Source organism: Neoarius graeffei, chromosome 4 (genome assembly GCF_027579695.1).
Source record: "Neoarius graeffei isolate fNeoGra1 chromosome 4, fNeoGra1.pri, whole genome shotgun sequence".
NCBI lineage: Eukaryota > Metazoa > Chordata > Actinopteri > Siluriformes > Ariidae > Neoarius > Neoarius graeffei.
The window spans coordinates 93,098,414-93,119,843 of NC_083572.1; the positions used below are offsets into that span (position 1 = coordinate 93,098,414).

A 21,430-nucleotide genomic window follows, 5' to 3' on the forward strand; every position below is an offset into this window, starting at 1 on the left:
AATTGAGTCATTCAGGATTCAGCCATGTTTTTGCTCGGCGTTAGCAATAGTTACAGGTTTTTAGCTTTCTCCTGAAAAGTTTTCTTTTATTTCTTCTTCCTCAGGGTAGTAAAACTCGCTTTCGCTGTGAACACTGTCATTATCGCTATCCATGCTGTAAAATTAATGCTATTCTCCTGAGAAATGCTGGCAAAAATTTATAAGATTTTTGATAAAAATCTTGTAAATAAATCTTATAAAAAAGATAAATGTTGACAAAAATTGCTACTATGTTTGTTGTTGTTGTGAACGAGCGAGTCGCCACAGGTCCATAACCGGGGTCCGTACCATAGGATACGGACCTGCTCACCAGCCAGTCAGAGCGCAGGATTTGATGGAAAGCGGACTGCGAAAAACAGTTGTTCCATGAAATCGAGTCATACATGAGCTGATAGTCGAGTTGGCTAAAAGCCATGTACGATGAGATTGAGTGAAATAACAGTTTTATTCTATCCACGTTCACTGGATTTTGAGAAACAGAGCATTTTTATTTTTATTTTTTGCAAATCTGATAAATAAAAACTTTATACAAAACATCTGACAAAATTTTTTCCGCTTAGAATACAAACAAACCGGCAAAATGACAGGAGCAATTTGCAAAAAATGTGACAATAATAATTCTTGAAAAATAAAAAAGATACACTCAAAGAAATGAAACACGCATGTTGCTGGAGTTAAATAACTAGTTCATGTTAAATTTATTAAATATTGTCATGTTTAATGATTAAATCAAGTGAGTTTTGTTTTAATAACCTAACAGTATTCGTTTTTATGATTATTAGACCTTATTGAGTTGGATTTATGTAATACAGTTGCATTAAGGTTGCCCCAATGCTCTCTCCGTACTTTCTTGCACACGCTCAGTAAGGCAGACGGGGGGAGCAACGGCCATTTTTGTAGAATTCCAGCGCATGGTTCGGCTTGATGCAGATCAGTGTGAAAACATAATGGTTTTCTGTTACACATTTTGTTTGCATTGGTAATGCTGCCAAATGTTTTCTGTTTATAGATAGCCTAAGGTTTTTTTTATGCACTTAAAGATGCCCGTGCACTTTACAACAAAGGCGAAGGCTTTTTTTCTTTAAAGTAACTTGAATCACCTTTCTATTTTTTTGACATTGTAATCTGCCAAATGTTTAGTTTTTCAAATTGAAAGATGCACTTGGGCAAACAAATAAAACTGAGTTAAATAGTTATTTTGTGTTGTGTACGGTACTTTAAGTAGATATTGTTGGAACAAATGCAGACAGTACAGAACGCAGAAATGTAAATTAAACACAAGTTTATTAAATAAATCCAACATAACTCTGTTCACCAAATGCAACATGATGTTGTTTATTAAATCCAACATAACTTTGTCTAGGGGCGGCACGGTGGTGTAGTGGTTAGCGCTGTCGCCTCACAGCAAGAAGGTCTGGGTTCGTGGCCGGCGAGGGCCTTTCTGTGCGGAGTTTGCATGTTCTCCCCGTGTCCGCGTGGGTTTCCTCCGGGTGCTCCGGTTTCCCCCACAGTCCAAAGACATGCAGGTTAGGTTAACTGGTGACTCTAAATTGACCGTAGGTGTGAATGTGAGTGTGAATGGTTGTCTGTGTCTATGTGTCAGCCCTGTGATGACCTGGCGACTTGTCCAGGGTGTACCCTGCCTTTCGCCCGTAGTCAGCTGGGATAGGCTCCAGCTTGCCTGCGACCCTGTAGAAGGATAAAGCGGCTAGAGATAATGAGATGAGATAACTTTGTCAGCTAAATCCAACATGGCTTTATTTAATATCGTCCATGCAACTTTGTGTAGTAAATCTAACATAACTCTGTTGAATAAACTCAACATAACTGTATTCAATACATCTAAATTAACACAGTTTCGTGGGACCGGTTGCCATAACTCGGTTAAGTAAATCCAATGTTTTATTTTTCTGAGTGTATGTTCTAACCATCAAATACTTTTATTCCACATTTTGTTGCTTTTTTGGGGTTTCATTTTCGAGTAGAGTTTTTATTTCGTCCTCGGTTGATTCAGCAACACGTGCCACCGTTTTGTTTTTCTCTACTCATGGTATATGAGCTGATATCCTAGTAGTAGAGTCACCAATCAGAGCACGCGATTGCTCATATCCAGTGAATGTGGATTGAATAAAAGCAGATGTTTTTCACTTAATTTTCACGAAGTTTTCATGCTAAATGCATTTTCTCAAGTTCTGAACTGTGTTTTCCTTAATTGCTCCCCCTTTATGCCGTTTTTATCCATCCATCCATCATCTGTAGCCGCTTATCCTGTGCAGGGTCGCAGGCAAGCTGGAGCCTATCCCAGCTGACTACGGGCGAAAGGCGGGGTACACCCTGGACAAGTCACCAGATCATCGCAGGGCTGACACATAGAGACAGACAACCATTCACACTCACATTCACACCTACGGGCAATTTAGAGTCACCAGTTAACCTAACCTGCATGTCTTTGGACTGTGGGGGAAACCGGAGCACCCAGAGGAAACCTACGCGGACACGGGGAGAACATGCAAACTCCGCACAGAAAGGCCCCCGCCGGCTGCTGGGCTTGAACCCAGAACGTTCTTGCTGTGAGGTGACAGTGCTAACCACTACACCGCCGTGCCACCCATGCCAGTTTTAATTACTTCAGAATCTACATTCTTCACTTATAAAATGTATTCATGACATAAACCATGGAACACACCTAAATGCTAAAGTTTTAGATCCTTGGTAGCGATATTAAGCCATGAATGAGGTGATAATAAGCCCCTCCACCCCCGCAGTGCTGAACCTTGCTATAACTTTTAACTCTTTCCTTACTTTGAAACTTAAGTTAGGAAGAACTATTTCTACTGCATTAGAGGTAACACAACACTTCATTTATTTCTAAAAGAAGTGCTCATAAATGGAGTTTCGTGACTTGCTTGAAGGGTCGTAAAAGTGAACAAAAAGTTCAGATAAAACTACAGAAATGAAGTAAAATGATAAAATTAAATAAGAAACATAAAACTAAATGAAAAGTAGATATCGTTTGGAAAACATGCAAATATAAGAAAGTAAATACAGATTAAAGCTAGACTGCCTTTCAGATTTTTCAAGTGTAGGTCATAAAAAGAATTGTCCCGACACCCAATTATTTTTCTTTAGTGGACCGAAAGCTACTGAATTCGAATCACAGACTTCCAATTTTATTTTTTTAACAGAACAATTAATGAATTTACGGCCATGTGGCCCTAAATTCTCCGCTATTTTTTCCCACTTCACCATGATGCAATACAAGTTACTACGTCATGCATCACGTGGTGGGCTTTCCCTGTTCGTGCAAGGCATTGTGGGATACAAATTTGAAACAGGAGAGAAAAATGGAGGATGTGAGTGTGCGATTGAAACATGGAAAAACCGACTACACTAACGGAAAGCGAGAAGAAAAGACGTCATACGAAGGAAAGGAAACGCAGGACCAAACTAATAAATATCGGCGCTCAGCGAGCACCTCGGTGTGATCAGCTGTATGTTTAGCGTCACAATGATGGAACTGTCAGTGCACGGTCAAAGTAAACCTGTAGATGGCAGTAATACAACACTGTGGATGTCAGCTGCTGTAAAACCCAAAAAAACAAGAAGAAGGTAAACCTGCGCATGCGCACACACGGACTTCCTCTGTCTGCTTGACTGCGCGAAGAAGCGAGCGATTTCATGCGCATTATTTACTCAGGAACCCCCTCAGATTAAATAAATTTCCAGCTACAGAATGGCCTGATATTTTGTGAGATATTACAGAAATAAACATATGACCAAATTTCAGAGGGAACTAAATTTCACCGATTTTATGAAATCGAGAGGTCGTCTAGCTTTAAATATGATTATTAAGGCAAGGCAAGGCAAGTTTATTTATATAGCACATTTCATACACAATGGCAGTTCAATGTGCTTTACAGAAGTAAAAACAAAAACAGTAAACAATAGAGAAATAAAATTACATAAAATAATTTTATCTTTATTCTAAAATAATTAATTAAAAGAATTAAAAGAAAATAATAAGAATTAAACAATAGTAGAAATAAAATATTAAAATGCCAAAAAGAAAAAGGAGAAAAAGAAAGAGAAAGGGGAAAAAAACTAGCAGAATAAAATAGAATAAAGTTAAAATAAATTTAAAACATGCAAAAATAAGAAAGTAAATGCAGATTAAAGCTAGACTGCCTTTCAGATTTTTCAAGTGTAGGTCATAAAAAGAATTTTATTAAATATTATTATTATTAATAATAAGACTAGCAAATCTACTAGCACACAAACTAAAGCTAAAAGTGTATCAAAATGGCACAAACTGAACTCATGAAATCACATTTACATCACAAAATACTTTGTTGTTATAAAGCTTTAGATGCTCAGATATGCTCGTGTGTGTATGTTTTAGTGTGTCATGGGCTGGACGTTAAAAGTTCACTCGGAAGTGCACAAGGCCTCTCCTGGTCCGCATCGCCTCTCCATCACAACAGCAAGCCTTTGTGCTCCTGCCAGCAACATCAAGAAGAGCAGAGAAGGCCTTTTTGTATCCCTTTTCTTTTTCCGGCTCTCCTCCAAATGTTTGCTTAAAAAGTCAAGATGGGGGAAACCTCAGAAGCCCAGGACAAGTAGAAACGGTCCAACATAAGCTGAATCCCCTAACAAAACCTTCTGGTAGCTGGGACGGGGCCGTGGTAAATCCATACACATGAGCTACGGTTTTTGAGTTTCAAAAGAACAGAGGTCATAGCTTTGTGAATGCTTACTGGCATAAAATAAGCATAGATGCAAAAGGCAGAGGTGTCCTGACTCTAGATTTACAGAACACCAGTCTTACAACAGAGGAAAAAAAATCAGCCTTGATGTCATTTTGGCAAACTTCACCTACAGACAAATTAAACGAAATCTGGTCATTCTGTTGTGCTGCGGGGGCATTTATTTATTTTCCTGGCATGGTTTGGCGCCACTTGTCCACGAAGAGCCACTGCAAATTAATACAGTTCTTCTGACTAATCCCCTTTATTCTACAAAGAAACATTCTATCCGGGTGGAAGTGGTCTCGTCGAGGATGACTTCACCCACATCCACAGCACATGAGGACTCACTGAATGGGTTGATGAAGATGGAAATGGTGATCTTCAGAATCATGAGATCTCAATTCAATTGAACATCTATTAGAGATGTTGGTGAATTTTTGGCCAACATGTCTACCACCATCATCAAAACACCAACTAAGAGAATATCTTTTGAAAGAACCATGTTTGTCACTCTACACTGTCAGAAATAGGGGTACAGTAGGAGTCCATTTCTGTATCCCAAGGTACAATCTACACGAATGTACCCCCTAGGGCTCATTATTGGACCTCAAGGTAACTATGTGTACATTTTTAGGGCCAAAAAGGTACATATATGGTCCTAAGCGGTATATAAAGGTTACAAATAAATACCTTAGAAGGAACTGCTCCAGTGACAAGCAATTGTACCCCTGAAGGTACGATAATTCTGAGAACGAGGTTCAGTTTCAAGGAACTTGTAGAATTGATTCCAAGGCACACTGAAACTCTTCTGGAGGTTTAAGAGGACATTGTTTTCCAATCATTTGCCACTCATTTACAGATGATTTACTTTAATTCAGAATCGACCACTTTCCAACCACCTGTGCTTATATTATATATTTATTCTATCCACATTCACGGGATATGAGCAATCATGCGTACCGTGAGTAGAGAAAAACAAAATGGCGGCGCGTGTTGCTGAACCAACCGAGGACGAAATAAAAACTCTACTCGAAAACGAAACCCCAAAAAATACAAAAAAAGCAACAAAATATGGAATAAAAGTATTTGATGGTAAGAACATATCTTTTTTTATTTTTCAAGAATCATTATTATAGCATTTTTCACAAATTGCTCCTGTCATTTCGCCGGGTTGTTAACATTCTTCATCTTTAAGCATTAAAATTTGTTGTTCAGACTGGTTCAAAAGCTCAAAGAAGTTTGAAAATTACAGAACTGAAATGTCCAAGGAAGAATTAAATAAATGTCTAAAGCTGTTCTTTACCTTGGCACGACAGCAAGACGGCACTTTCTAAAAACAAACAAACAAACAAACACCAAAGTCAATTCATGTAGCCATCAGTAGGTTTTGAAGAAGTCTGCCTCAGCAGAAATGATTTTGTCAGACATCTCATCTCATTATCTGTAGCCGCTTTATCCTGTTCTACAGGGTCGCAGGCAAGCTGGAGCCTATCCCAGCTGACTACGGGCGAAAGGCGGGGTACACCCTGGACAAGTCGCCAGGTCATCGCAGAGCTGACACATAGACACAGACAACCATTCACACTCACATTCACACCTACGGTCAATTTAGAGTCACCAGTTAACCTAACCTGCATGTCTTTGGACTGTGGGGGAAACCGGAGCACCCGGAGGAAACCCACGCGGACACGGGGAGAACATGCAAACTCCGCACAGAAAGGCCCTCGCCGGCCACGGGGCTCGAACCCGGACCTTCTTGCTGTGAGGCGACAGCGCTAACCACTACACCACCGTGCCGCCCTTTGTCAGACATTTTGTATAAAATTTTTATTTATTGAATTTGCAAAAAATAAAAATAGAAATGCTCTGTTTCTCAAAATCCACTGAACGTGGATAGAATAAAACAGTTATTTCACTCAATTTCATCATACATGGCTTATAACCAACTTGGTGCTACGCTCCTCGTCAGCTATCAGCTCATGTACGACTCGATTTCATGGAATAATTGTTAAATGTATTTATGAATTAAACTATGGATGAATACCAAATTTTTAAAGAAAACATGCACTTTTGTGCAAACATTTCCAACATTAATTTGATTTTTATACAGTGTCTTGCAAAAGTATTCGTCCCCCTTGGTGTTTGTCCTGTTTTGTCACATTACAAGATGGAATTAAAATGAATTTTTGGAAGGTTAGCAGCACTTGATTTACAAAACATGCCTACCATTTTAAAGTTGAAATTTGTTGTTTTATTGTGGCACAAACAATAATTAAGATAAAAACAGAAATCTGGAGTGTGCATAAGTATTCACCCCCTTTCATATGAAACCCCTAAATAAGAGTTGGTCCAACCGATTCACTTCATAAGTCACATAATTAGTTGATTAAGAGCCACCTGTGTGCAATCAAAGTGTCACATGATCTGTCACATGATGTCTGTATAAATCACCCTGTTCTGGAAGGACCCTGACTCTGCAACACTACTAAGCAAGCAACATGAAAACCAAGGAGCCTCCAAACAGGTCAGAGACAAAGTTGTGGAGAAGTATAGATCAGGGTTGGGTTATAAAAAATATCCCAAACTTTGAATATCCCAGGGAGCAACATTAAATCCATTATAGTAAAATGGAAAGAATATGGCACCACTACAAACCTGACAAGAGAAGGCTGCCCACCAAAACTCACAGAGCCGGCAAGGAGGGCATTAATCAGAGATGCAACAAAGACACCAATGATAACACTGAAGGAGCTGCAAAGATCCACAGCAGAGATGAAAGTATCTGTCCATAGGACCACTTTAAGCCATACACGCCACAGAGCGGGGCTTTATGGAAGAGTGGCAAAAAAAAAAGTCATTGCTTAAGAAAACACATTTGGAGTTTACCCAACAGCATGTGGCAGACTCCCCAAACATATGGAAGATTCTTCTCTGGTCAAATGAGACTAAAGTTGAACTTTTTGGCCATCATGGGAAATGCCATGTGTGGCGCAAACCCAACACCCTGAGAACACCATTCCTATAGTGAAGCATGGTGGTGGCAGCATCATGCTGTGGAGATATTTTTTCATCTGCAGGGACAGGAAAGCTGGTCAGGACTGAAGGAAAGATGGACGGCACTAAACACAGGGCGATTCTGGAGGAAAACCTGTTTGAGTCAGCCAGAGGTTTGAGACTGGGACGAAGGTTCACATTCCAGCAGGATAATGACCCTAAACATACTGCTAAAGCTACACTGGAGTGGTTTAAAGGGAAACATTGAATTGTCTTGGAATGGCCTAATCAAAGCCCAGACCTCAATCCAATTGAGAATCTGTGGTATAATTTGAAGATTGCTGTACACCAATGCAATCCATCTAACTTGAAGGAGTTGGAGCAGTTTTGCCTTGAGAAATGGGCAGAAATCCCAGTGGCTAGATGTGCTATGCTAATAGAGACATACCCCAAGAGACTTGCAGCTGTAGTTGCAGCAAAAGGTGGTTCTACAAAGTATTGACTTTGGGGGGTGAATACCTATGCACACTCCAAATTTCTGTTTTTTCATCGTAATTAGTGTTTGTGTGACAATTTAAAAAAAATTCACCTTTAAAGTGGTAGGCATGTTGTGTAAATCAAACGGTACTAACCCCCCAAAAATCCATTTTAATTCCAGCTTGTAATGCGACAAAACAGGACAAACACCAAGGGGGATGAATACTTCTGCAAGACACTGTACAGATAGATTTCGAAAGATAGTGTTTCAAGTTTATTTGCTGGCAGCGAGTTATCTGAAATAATAAAAAGATTAATAGGATTTTGAAGCGGGCGGCACGGTGGTGTAGTGGTTAGCGCTGTCGCCTCACAGCAAGAAGGTCCTGGGTTCGAGCCCCAGGGCCGGCGAGGGCCTTTCTGTGTGGAGTTTGCATGTTCTCCCCGTGTCCGCGTGGGTTTCCTCTGGGTGCTCCGGTTTCCCCCACAGTCCAAAGACATGCAGGTTAGGTTAACTGGTGACTCTAAATTGACCGTAGGTGTGAATGTGAGTGTGAATGGTTGTCTGTGTCTATGTGTCAGCCCTGTGATGACCTGGCGACTTGTCCAGGGTGTACCCCGCCTTTCGCCCGTAGTCAGCTGGGATAGGCTCCAGCTTGCCTGCGACCCTGTAGAAGGATAAAGTGGCTAGAGATAATGAGATGAGATGAGATGAGATGAGATGAGATGAGATGAGATGAGGATTTTGAAGCAGTTTTGACCCAGCAGTTGGAGAAAAATGTAGTGTATAGCCAAACAACAGAAATCAATCTGCAATTCCAATTAAAATCCAATTTTAAAAGAAGAATAAAACACGCACAGAAAGCTATAAAGGAAGTTTATTGGCCTGTACATACTGTGTAGTATAGATGTGTTTAGTCAGTATGTTTTCTTGCCTGTGCTCTCTCTAACCCCTGAGGGAAAAGGGAGTTGGTTGCAGCAGGAACCTTAACCAGGCCATGAAGCAGCTCGAGCTAGCATTTAGCTACTGAAGCTAAAAATATCACATGCTTCAGAGGTGGAAAAGTACAACTATTCTCTGGAGAGAAGGCTCAGAAATACCTCTCTCTCTCTCTTTCTCTCTCTGCTGGAGGAGGGGGATATGTGCAGTTACTATTAGCTCCAAGTGTCCCTTTTTCTCCTCCACACTGAGTGAGCCAGCTTTTTTTTTCATGCCCTCGTCTTGTAAATGGCACGTTTGTTTCGCCGTGTTTGCCGTCTAACCGCTGGCTCCAATGCCTCACACACACACCGACATACTCAATGACTCAAGAATACACACGAGCACACACAGAAGATATACAAACCCTCACAAAAGGTCATGCATCACTGATTGACCGTCATAAAAGAAATCAAATCAAACAAATCTTCTTAGCTGGGTTTCAGTGGTATATAAGGTTTCACTTTATGCTGCATGTCTATCATGCGTCCAGCACCTCGTGCTCTTAACGTTTCTCCATGGAGAAAATGAGGGAAAAACGGCATGGTATAACTACACTGCTTGGGAATTTTAAAAAGGGGAAAGTTGGCGCTGGAGCACTTCTCATAACTAGTGCAATGCATTTTTCCTGCTACTGGAAAAAAATATTCAGCAGTTTAAGTTCAGGAGAATGTGGTGGAGCGCTGAAAGATTACAGCATACAGGAATCTGCCTCATATCGAAAGTATATTTCAAACCTGGGGGAAATTGATGAAAATGTGGCATCTAATTGGAATTATGACATTGTAATGGCAGTTTATGGCTATCAGTTCAAACTAGTATCATTCACACTGAAATAATTCTCAGAAACAAAGGTGCAGCCACACGTTAAGAGATCTTAAATCTGTTCAACACAGCTTCATGGAGTCTGTGTGAGTTCATAATCTTCTGAAAGCCATGGGAATGCTATGGGAAAAAAAAAAATCCTTCACACTTTCTGACTGAGGAAATCCATCCAAGTTGACCTCAGAGTCAGAGTTTTGGAAACTTTCGGACGACCGACCAAATCCGGAAGTGACTACAGAAACATGCCTGTGTCCAAGAACAAAGTCCTGAAACAGGAATTTTAGCTCATCTTTCAGTTTATAATGAAATGCAAATGATGCATTACACCACCTGCTTATTTATTTTTTTAATTAAGGAAATGAGAGATAATGTTAAACATGAACATGAGCGAAGTTTTCATCTTGGTGGTTAACATCTCAAGGCATCTGGTATGAAATCATGAAACATTTTAGTGGTTGGCATGGAAGCCTGTCAGTCAGCGATGTTTTGTTGATCCTGAGACACCAGTAAGATGCTGACCTCCTTCTGCTCTTCGGATCTGCCTGATCCATCCTGATGTCCTACTTCTGGCTGGAGTCTCATCACATTGCTCCTGTGGAGGACGGCCCCATATGGACAGTCGAAAGACGCACTTAGAAGATGGCTCTGGACACTCACAGTTTTGCTATGATGGCCAAGGACTGCAGTTGTCATGAATAGTTTTACACTCAAGTTTCCATCAATTGTTGATAACTTCAACAAAACAGACTTCATGTTAAACCTATCATGAATTTCCTGGTTACACAGTTATACTTTGTGACTATACAGGACACTGTTATAGAAGGGAGTTATTTATAATCATGCTATCATGCTAACCCAGATGAGGATGGGTTCCCTTTTGAGTCTGGTTCCTCTCAAGGTTTCTCCCTCATGTCATCTCAGGGAGGTTTTCCTTGCCTGCATTGCCATAGGCTTGCTCATCAGGGATAAATAAATTTATTAGGGATAAAATTATCTCGGGCAGCACGGTGGTGTAGTGGTTAGCGCTGTCGCCTCACAGCAAGAAGGTCCTGGGTTCGAGCCCCGGGGCCGGCGAGGACCTTTCTGTGTGGAGTTTGCATGTTCTCCCCGTGTCCGCGTGGGTTTCCTCCGGGTGCTCCGGTTTCCCCCACAGTCCAAAGACATGCAGGTTAGGTTAACTGGTGACTCTAAATTGACCGTAGGTGTGAATGTGAGTGTGAATGGTTGTCTGTGTCTATGTGTCAGCCCTGTGATGACCTGGCGACTTGTCCAGGGTGTACCCCGCCTTTCGCCCGTAGTCAGTTGGGATAGGCTCCAGCTTGCCTGCGACCCTGTAGAAGGATAAAGCGGCTAGAGATAATGAGAATGATAAAATTATCTCATGTTTAAAGTGCATATTCTGGATCAATTTTGTTTTTTTTAATATGAAAGTATGTCCCTTTACACACTCATCCAGAAGGGTAATTTTGCACAAGGCCATCTGTCTACAGCAGAAAAAAATAAAATAACAAAATGCGTCTGGAAAAATCCCAAGGGAGTCTGGAGCCAGATTCGTGACGTCACCTGCGGAAGCGCCAGCAGGCTGCGCGAGCTTTGCACGGTTTCAGTGCACAGCCTGTGTAGACCAAGCGCTCCCATTTCTCTCTCATTGTCCGGTCTTTTGGGAAACGATGAGTACTAATCCCATCAAGATTGGTGTTGCTACACCCTCCTACGATACACCTGTTAACCATTTTAATAATTACACGATAATGTTGAAGAAATTTGCAGAAAACCACCAGGTCATTTTCTCATAAACAAACCAGCGCTGACATAGGATTCAGAAGGAGGCGTCCCGCAGATGATGTCATGAAAATCAATGTTTGCCGGGAAATCCAAATGCCAAGTTTTTTCAGAGGCGGACCAATTCGCCTCAAATGGCTTGATTTGACCTCAATTTTTCTGGTATTGTGCAAATGAAAAAAATTGCACAAAATGCAAAATGTGACAGATATTTGACCAAAGTTTAATATAAAATTAATTATAAATGTAAAATTATATCAATATAAAATTACATTGATCTTGCTCCTGAATTTACCCGTGATATGCACTTTAAAGTCTTTATTTTTCTGTAAAGCTGCTTTGTGACAATGTCTGTTGTCAGAAGCCATGGCTGACAGGGGAAGTCCACAGGCTCCTGTGGGCTCGGAACACCACCTTCAGAGCTGGGGGCGAGGTGGGCCTGAGGACAGCTAGGGCCAACCTGTCACGAGGCATCAGGGTGGCCAAGAGACAGTATTCCAGGTACATTGCTAACTATTTCAATGACAGCAGAGACTCCAGGAACCTGTGGTGGGGGATTCAGATCATCACAGACTACAAGCCCTCGCCGCAGATCTGTGACAACTCCACATCTCTGCTGAATCAGTTGAAAGACTTCTTCGCTCGCTTTGAAGCAGACAACAGCACCACGGCACAGAAGACCCCACCACCTCCTGGCGACCAGGTGTTGACGCTGTCCCCAGACAGCGTGAGGAGAGCTCTCAGGACGACAAATGCACGAAAAGCCCCGGGTCCTAATAACATTCCTGGTCGTGTCCTGAGAGACTGTGCCGAGGAGCTCACAGATGTCTTTACAGATATCTTCAACATCTCGTTGAGCCAGGCTGTTGTCCCCATGTGCCTCAAAGCCACCATCATCATCCCGGTCCCGAAGAAGCCGTCTCCCTCCTGCTTCAATGACTACCGCCCTGTGGCACTCACTCCCATCCTCATGAAGTGCTTCGAGTGGCTAGTCATGCGGCATATCAAGTCTGCCCTCCCCCCCGCCCTGGACCCTTTCCAGTTTGCATATCAGTCCAACCGTTCGGCCGATGATGCCATCTCCACTGCCCTCCACTTAGCTCTCACCCACCTGGAGACAAAAGACTCATATATCAGAATGCTGTTCATAGACTTTAGCTCAGCATTCAACACAATCATTCCTCAGCAGCTCATTCATAAACTGGACCAGCTGGGACTCAACACCTCCCTGTGCAACTGGCTGCTGGACTTCCTGACGGGGAGACCACAGACTGTACGGGTCGGCAGCAACTCCTCCAGCACCATCACACTGATCACAGGGGCCCCCCAAGGATGTGTGCTGAGCCCCCTCCTCTTCACTCTGCTGACCCACGACTGCACACCAACATCCAACTCTAATCTCTTCATTAAGTTTGCGGATGACACGACTGTGGTGGGTCTCATCAACAATGGCGATGAGACAATCTACAGGACTGCGGTGAGCCGCTTGGCCTTGTGGTGCAAGGACAACAATCTCCGCCTGAACGTGGAGAAGACGAAGGAGATTGTTGTGGACTTCAGGAGAGCGCACACCCAGCATGCTCCACTATCCATCAACGGTGCTGCAGTGGAGAGGGTGAGCAGCACCAAGTTTCTGGGTGTGCACATCTCTGAAGACCTGTCCTGGAGCAACAACACCGCATCACTGGCCAAAAAAGCCCAACAGCGTCTGTACTTCCTCCGCAAACTGAGGAGAGCAAGAGTCCCGGTCCCCATCATGCACACATCCTACAGAGGCACCATTGAGAACATCCTGACCAGCTGCATCATCATGTGGTACGGCGCCTGCACCGTGTCCTGCTGCAAGACTCTGCAGCGCATCGTGAGAACAGCTGAGAGGATCATTGGTGTCTCTCTCCCTTCTCTAATGGATATTTATAACTCCCACCTCACCCGCAAAGCCATCAGGATTGCAGGTGACCCCACCCACCCATCTCACAGCCTCTTCAGTCTGCTGCCATCGGGGAGGAGACTGCGGAGTCTCCGGGCCAAAACCAGCAGGCTCAAGGACAGTTTCTTTCACCAGGCGGTCAGAAAGCTCAACTCCCTCCCTGTTCTGCCCCTCCTCCCCCCTCTGCCCCCTGCCACAGATTCTGCTCGCACACCCCCCTGCCCCCCCTCAGCATCTGACATGTCACCCTCACAGTTCCCCCCCACAACACACTCACACACACACACTCTCAACGTTCATTAACACACTGAACTCAGGGACCGCACATTTCACTTTACCTCGCTCATTTGCACTATTCCGCACTACTTCACCTTAACAGCTATTAGTTTATTGTTTATACTGCTTATTTCATGTTTACCTGCTATACCGCAAGTGCCCTTGACTGTTTATTTGCACCAATTTCTCTGTGTGTGTCTATATATATATATATATATATATATATATATATATATATATATATATATATATATATATATATATGAGTGTTTAGTCTATGTCTAGTTCTTATCTAGAGTGTTTACACTGTTTATATTGTTTATTTCAATTATTCTATTTTTATTTTTATTTATTGCATTGCCTGTTTGCACTGTGGGTCAGAGAGGACTGAAATTTCATCTGTGCTGTATGTCAAGCATGTATAGCATATTTGACAATAAAGTTGACTTGACTTGACTGTTGTTAAAAGCGCTATACAAATAAACTGACTTGACTTTTGCCTTTCACATGCCGTGTACTCAAGCTATCACTTTTAATCCTCTAGATGTACAAAAGGTACCCAGGCGAGGATGTGAACACTGCTGCTCATGTTACTGCTGTGTCTACACGAGCATATGCAGTCATTCAACCAGGCCTACATAATATTACATTACAAGATTACACAGTGTGATGATTATGCAGACTTGTACTACTCAAATCCAGGATTGTGACTTGAGTCAGACTCGTGCCCTAATTTTAAGGACTCGTGACTTGACTCGGACTTGAGCACTGGTGACTCGGACTTGGACTTAGACTCGTGCATTAACTGCATTTGGACTCGTAAATTGGAGACGAGGACTCGGATTTTTTTCTTTATTTTTGTAACATGCCATAATAATTTGGCATAACATACTTATATTTATATCTACATTAATTTTTATAGTAATTTTGTGCAAATTCACCTGTTCATACGTCATGTTCAGGAACAAACTAATGTTAATGGCACTAAAATGCCTGGAGAGACTTCTCGTGCAGTGGGAAAAAATGCACTGCGATGTGTTCCAGATGTAGAAGAACTATCGAGGAGACGACGGGGACAACCTCGAACTTCAATCGTCATTTGGCAAGACTCCACCCAGAGAAGGAAGTGACACGCTATGTTCATTGCCCTGTTGATAGCGGGGCTTGCTTGCTGACCGATGAACTAGCTAGTGTTAACCCTCTCTCGTGTTATTTGCCCTGTTGATAATGGGCGGGGCTTGTGTCGGACTCAACTCGGATCAGTAGTGGACTCGACTTGGACTCGACTCGGATCAATAGTGGACTCGACTCAAAATTTTCTTTAATGACTTGGACTTGACTCGGACTTGAACACTGGAGACTCAAGACTGGACTCGGATTCTAGGTTTAGTGACTCAACTACAACACTGTGATTATGACACAGTTTACATGATGCCAATTGGAGGCCATAGCCTTCGATTACTTATTTTCTGCTAAAAAGAAAAAAATCAACTTCTGAAAATCATACTGTACATCTTTCACTAACACACATATTATTTATCTTTCTCTTTATTCCTCATCTAAATTCTGCAATTACAGCTGTGAGAGCAAGGATCGCTCTGCTTCCGTGGAGTACAAGCTGCATAACAAGACTGGAAATCTCACAGTGCCTCTGGAAAAATTAAAGAAAACGAGCCCGATTCAATGTACTTTCCTGTTGTCAAAATGTCTGGTATGCACTAGCCACAGACTCCAGCCTGATTGCTGAATCCCCTGTGAATGGTCAAACATTCTCTCTTCCTCCATTAAATAATAATCTCAAAGTAAAGTCACAGTTTCACATCACTCCCAGGAAACTGACGTGCAGCCAAACATGGATTTGACATACTGACTGATGGATCCTAAACTATTCAGAGCTTCTGTGGGACTTTATAATCCACCAAACATCACCACTCAACAACTGTCTACTATAATTATATACTCCCTTAATGTCGCATTTAATTATTTTCCATTTCTTACAACAACAGTGGATGACAATTCAGCCCTCTGCATTTTACTTTCTCAAATACCCCTGACTTTATATGGTTAAATCATCCTCTTTTAATTATATACATGGAGTAAAATCTGTTGAGTGACATTTATCCATGTAAAAAAGAACGAGAGGATTTCTCAGTGTTCCAGAGAGCTTTAGGGAGCTCAGTTTGTCATCTAACGCAATAAGTTCCATGGCTTTGAACCTATTATGTCAAATTATGCGGATTACTCAAGAAATATCCCATGCTGAGACACATTAAATATGTTTATATTGAAATTTGTGATCTGTACAGCAATTCTGGTGCTATTTTAATGGTTGGTGCTTTATTTTCATTAATCCTGTGAGAAATTAGCATTTTTGCATCACAATGCCATAATAGCAGAGCATAAATGTTGAAACTGGACACCATTGAAGATCAAATTTGATTTAGACACAGAACTTGTGTGCTAATCTAGCTAGCTAACTAACTTGTGAAGGTGTAAAATCTAAAAGAAAATGCCTAAAATATGAGGTAAATCTGCTAGCAACTTACTGTGAGCTACTTCGCTAGCTATTTTACTGTGAACTTGTTCACTAGCTAATTACTGCTAATTACTATCTAATTGCTGTAAGCAAGTTCACTAGCTACTTACTCTGAGCTAGTTTACTAGCTATTTATTATGAGCTAGTTTACTAGCTAGTTATGAGCTTGTTCACTAGCTATTTACTGTGAGTTGATTCACTAGCTAATTCCTGCTAATTACTAGCTAATTCCTGTAAGGAAGTTCACTAGCTATTTACTATGAGCTAGTTCAATAGCTAATTCCTGTAAGCAAGTTCACTAGCTACTTACTGTGAGCTAGTTTACTAGTTATTTACTATGAGCTCGTTCACTAGCTATTTACTGTGAGTTGATTCACTAGCTAATTCCTGCTAATTACTAGCCAATTCCTGTGAGCAAGTTCACTAGCTATTTATGAGCTAGTTCAATAGCTAATTCATGTGAACAAGTTCACTGGCTATTTACTGTGAGTTGATTCACTAGCTAATTCCTGCTAATTACTAGCTAATTCCTGTAAGCAAGTTCACTAGCTATTTATGAGCTAGTTCAATAGCTAATTCATGTGAACAAGTTCACTGGCTATTTACTGTGAGTTGATTCACTAGCTAATTCCTGCTAATTACTAGCCAATTCCTGTGAGCAAGTTCACTAGCTATTTACTGTGAATTGATTCACTAGCTAATTCCTGCTAATTACTAGCTAATTCCTGTAAGCAAGTTCACTAGCTATTTACTATGAGCTCGTTCACTAGCTATTTACTGTGAGTTGATTCACTAGCTAATTCCTGCTAATTACTAGCTAATTCCTGTCAGCAAGTTCACTAGCTATTTATGAGCTAGTTCAATAGCTAATTCATGTGAACAAGTTCACTGGCTATTTACTGTGAGTTGATTCACTAGCTAATTCCTGCAAATTACTAGCTAATTCCTGTAAGCAAGTTCACTAGCTATTTATGAGCTAGTTCAATAGCTAATTCCTGTCAGCAAATTCACTAGCTATTTATGAGCTAGTTCAATAGCTAATTCATGTGAACAAGTTCACTGGCTATTTACTGTGAGTTGATTCACTAGCTAATTCCTGCTAATTACTAGCTAATTCCTGTCAGCAAGTTCACTAGCTATTTATCAGCTAGTTCAATAGCTAATTCCTTTCAACAAGTTTACTAGCTATTTACTATGAGCTAGTTTACTAGCTATTTATGAGCTAGTTCATTAGCTACTTACTGTGAGCAAGTTCACTAACTATTTACTATGAGCTCATTCACTAGCTATTTACTGTGAGTTGATTCACTAGCTAATTCCTGCTAATTACTAGCTAATTCCTGTGAGCAAGTTCACTAGCTATTTATGAGCTAGTTCAATAGCTAATTCATGTGAACAAGTTCACTGGCTATTTACTGTGAGTTGATTCACTAGCTAATTCCTGCTAATTACTAGCTAATTCCTGTGAGCAAGTTCACTAGCTACTTACTGTGAGCTCATTCACTAGCTATTTACTGTGAGTTGATTCACTAGCTAATTCCTGCTAATTACTAGCTAATTCCTGTGAGCAAGTTCACTAGCTATTTATGAGCTAGTTCAATAGCTAATTCATGTGAACAAGTTCACTGGCTATTTACTGTGAGTTGATTCACTAGCTAATTCCTGCTAATTACTAGCTAATTCCTGTGAGCAAGTTCACTAGCTATTTATGAGCTAGTTCAATAGCTAATTCATGTGAACAAGTTCACTGGCTATTTACTGTGAGTTGATTCACTAGCTAATTCCTGCTAATTACTAACTAATTCTTGTAAGCAAGTTCACTAGCTAGTTATCAGCTAGTTCAATAGCTAATTCCTTTCAACAAGTTCACTAGCTATTTACTATGAGCTAGTTCAATAGCTACTTACTGTGAGCAAGTTCACTAACTATTTACTATGAGATAGCTTACTGGCTATTTATGAGCTAGTTTAATAGCTAATTCCTGTGAGCAAGTTCACTAGCTACTTACTGTGAGTTGGCTCACTAGCCAATTCCTACTATTTAGACTAAACTTATTCCTGATATTTAGACTAAACACATTTTTATTCTTTGTTTGTTTGTTTTCTCTCTGAGTGTTTTTAAGGAGTTTTGTGGGTCACTAAATGTGAATCAGCTTTGCCTTGAATGCACTTGGTATTTTATGGATGATTTGCATTTCATCAATAAAAAAAAACCCAGCACTGTCAAAGCTTTGGTAAATCTGGCAGAAACGTTTAGTTCAAATTGGCCTACAAAAACATTTACACACAACTTTATTAAAGCATTCATAAATGAGGCCCACTGTGTGTGTAGCAATCTAATAACATTGTGAAACCATTTGTTATTACATCAGATTTTTAAAAACAGTGCAGGAAAAAAATACTGAAAACCACTGACTATTTCATTATTGTTCTTGATTAATTGAGCTGCTTCTCTTTTTAAACCAACATACCACAGCACACAGAATGCTTCTCATAGTTTCTCTCTGGAAATTTTTTATCTTGGAAAAATTATATAAATCATAACTCTCATTCATATGCAAGGAACTGCTGTAAACAAATGTCAGTGTCTGCAGGCCATGTCCTCAGAGCTCTGGGATTGTGGGAAGCAGTAGGGTTCAGCAGCACAGAGGAGCGCAGTCGAACCCAGAGCCTGGTTTAGCAGTACAATTAGAGGATACCAAGGGGAGAGACGCAGACGCAAAATGACACACAGCAATAAAACCACAGAGAGTTAAGAGATAGTTTTCTATTGTTCCTTTGTTTTAATGTTATGGATAATTCTGAGATTACTGGGCAAATATGCATCCGTGACTCCAAGCTGACATTCAGATAATTAAGTCTGGCTCTGTGACTCGCTTTGTGTGTTTCAAAAACTCTGCAATTGCATAACAGTTATGGGGAAAAAAAACACATTTTTTTTAACACTCTGTGAAAAAAAAGGCAGACTCCAAGAATGAAATTCTGCTACATGAGATAAAATCATAAAGAATGTAATAACACCATTAAAGTACCAAACTAAAAAAAAAAAAGATTTTTGTTGTTATTATTATTATTATTATTATTATCAGTAGTAATAGTAGTAGTAGTAGTAGTAGTAGTCGTATGGGGCCGAGTAAAATTAAGGATTAATTTCACGAGTGATTTCGAAGTTTTGAAAATTTCAAAACTTCGAAATAACGAGTGAAATTGATCCTTAATTTTACGAGGAACCATACGGTTACTTGTTTATAATACATAGGGCCAAATTCATACTTCAGAAGCCGTTCAAGTTCACAACATTTGTCATTCACGTTTTCTGAACCAATCAGGGTGCAAGACTATCTTGCACGTTTGAATCAGCTTCTAAAGCGTCTTTCATCATGACACGGCGACACGACACAACACAAGGATTTTGAAAGTGGTTTACAAAATTTTATTGGAACTTCTTTACAAAAGCCATTTTGTTGACAAAATTTACTAATTTTTGTATCCGTAACCAAGCAACAAACTAGCCAATAGCATTTCAGAAATACGGCCCCGTGTTAAGGAAAAAAGCCCTCCTTGATTGACCAATCAGAATTGAGTAATTTGGCCCTATGTATTATAATAATAATAATTATTATTATTATTGGGCGGCACAGTGGTGTAGTGGTTAGCGCTGTCGCCTCACAGCAAGAAGGTCCAGGTTCGAGCCCCATGGCCGGCGAGGGCCTTTCTGTGCGGAGTTTGCATGTTCTCCCCGTGTCCGCGTGGGTTTCCTCCGGGTGCTCCGGTTTCCCCCACAGTCCAAAGACATGCAGGTTAGGTTAACTGGTGACTCTAAATTGACCGTAGGTGTGAATGTGAGTGTGAATGGTTGTCTGTGTCTATGTGTCAGCCCTGTGATGACCTGGCGACTTGTCCAGGGTGTACCCCGCCTTTCGCCCGTAGTCAGCTGGGATAGGCTCCAGCTTGCCTGCGACCCTGTAGAACAGGATAAAGCGGCTACAGATAATGAGATGAGATTATTATTATTATTATTATTATTATTATTATTACTTAATTCCTCTTAAGGATAGACAGAGCTTTGGGTCAAACTTGGTATCACTGCAAGCAAAGATCCTGTGTGTAAAGCTAGCTTGCTACCTCACTTAGCTATAGCTAGTGTTTCAAATAAACAAACACTGACCTTTTTTAATAATTTAAGCATTTATTTTTCTTGGCATTTCTACAGCACTTGTGTTTAAAGCTAACTTGCTACCTCACTTCACTATTGCTTCAAAATAAACAAAAGCTGGCATGTTGTCCATTTAAAAGGGTATTTTCTCTCTATTTCTACAGAACTTGTGTGTAATGCTAGCTTGCTAGATCCTTTAGCTATTGCAACTGTTTCAGAATAAACAAAAATTGAATTTTATTTGATTTAAAAGCATTAAAAACCTTCTCAGTATTTCTTCAGGATCTCAAGTCAAGTTCAAGTTCAAGTCAGCTTTATTGTCAGTTTCTTCATATGCACAGGTCATACAAGGAAATTGAAATTACATTTCTCTCTATCCCATGTAAAGACATAGACAAACATAGGACTGAAATTAACAAGACAAACATTAAAGCGCAAGACAGGACCAATAACAGTGTAACAAGCAATAACTTGCAGTGCTTAATTTGTGAAGTGGGAGGTCCCGGAACGCAGGAGGTGGGTGGGTCTGGCGACTCAAAAAAAAAAAAAAAGGCGGGGGTGGTTTACTATAACTTTACGCACACGCGCTTATTGTATGTGTAAAAAATAAAAAATAAATAAATAAATAATAATAATAATATCAGACATTATGATCTTAGAAAACGCTTTAGTGACGAACAGTTACAGACAGTAAT

At 40.6% G+C, this 21,430-nt stretch overlaps 1 protein-coding gene across 2 annotated transcripts in view; it reads right to left on the reverse strand.

The window, feature by feature from the left end:
• The window catches only part of ddr2a (discoidin domain receptor tyrosine kinase 2a), a 136,924-nt gene that overhangs the window by 58,024 nt on the left and 57,470 nt on the right, over positions 1-21,430 (reverse strand). Inside the window, exon 3 of one of the 2 annotated variants that reach the window (XM_060920026.1) lies at positions 6,088-6,114. The exons of the other annotated variant lie outside the window; for it this stretch is intronic. Within the exon in view, the coding sequence (XP_060776009.1) occupies positions 6,088-6,114 (27 nt within the window). The remainder of the gene's footprint in view (positions 1-6,087; positions 6,115-21,430) is intronic. 2 annotated transcript variants of the gene reach the window in all.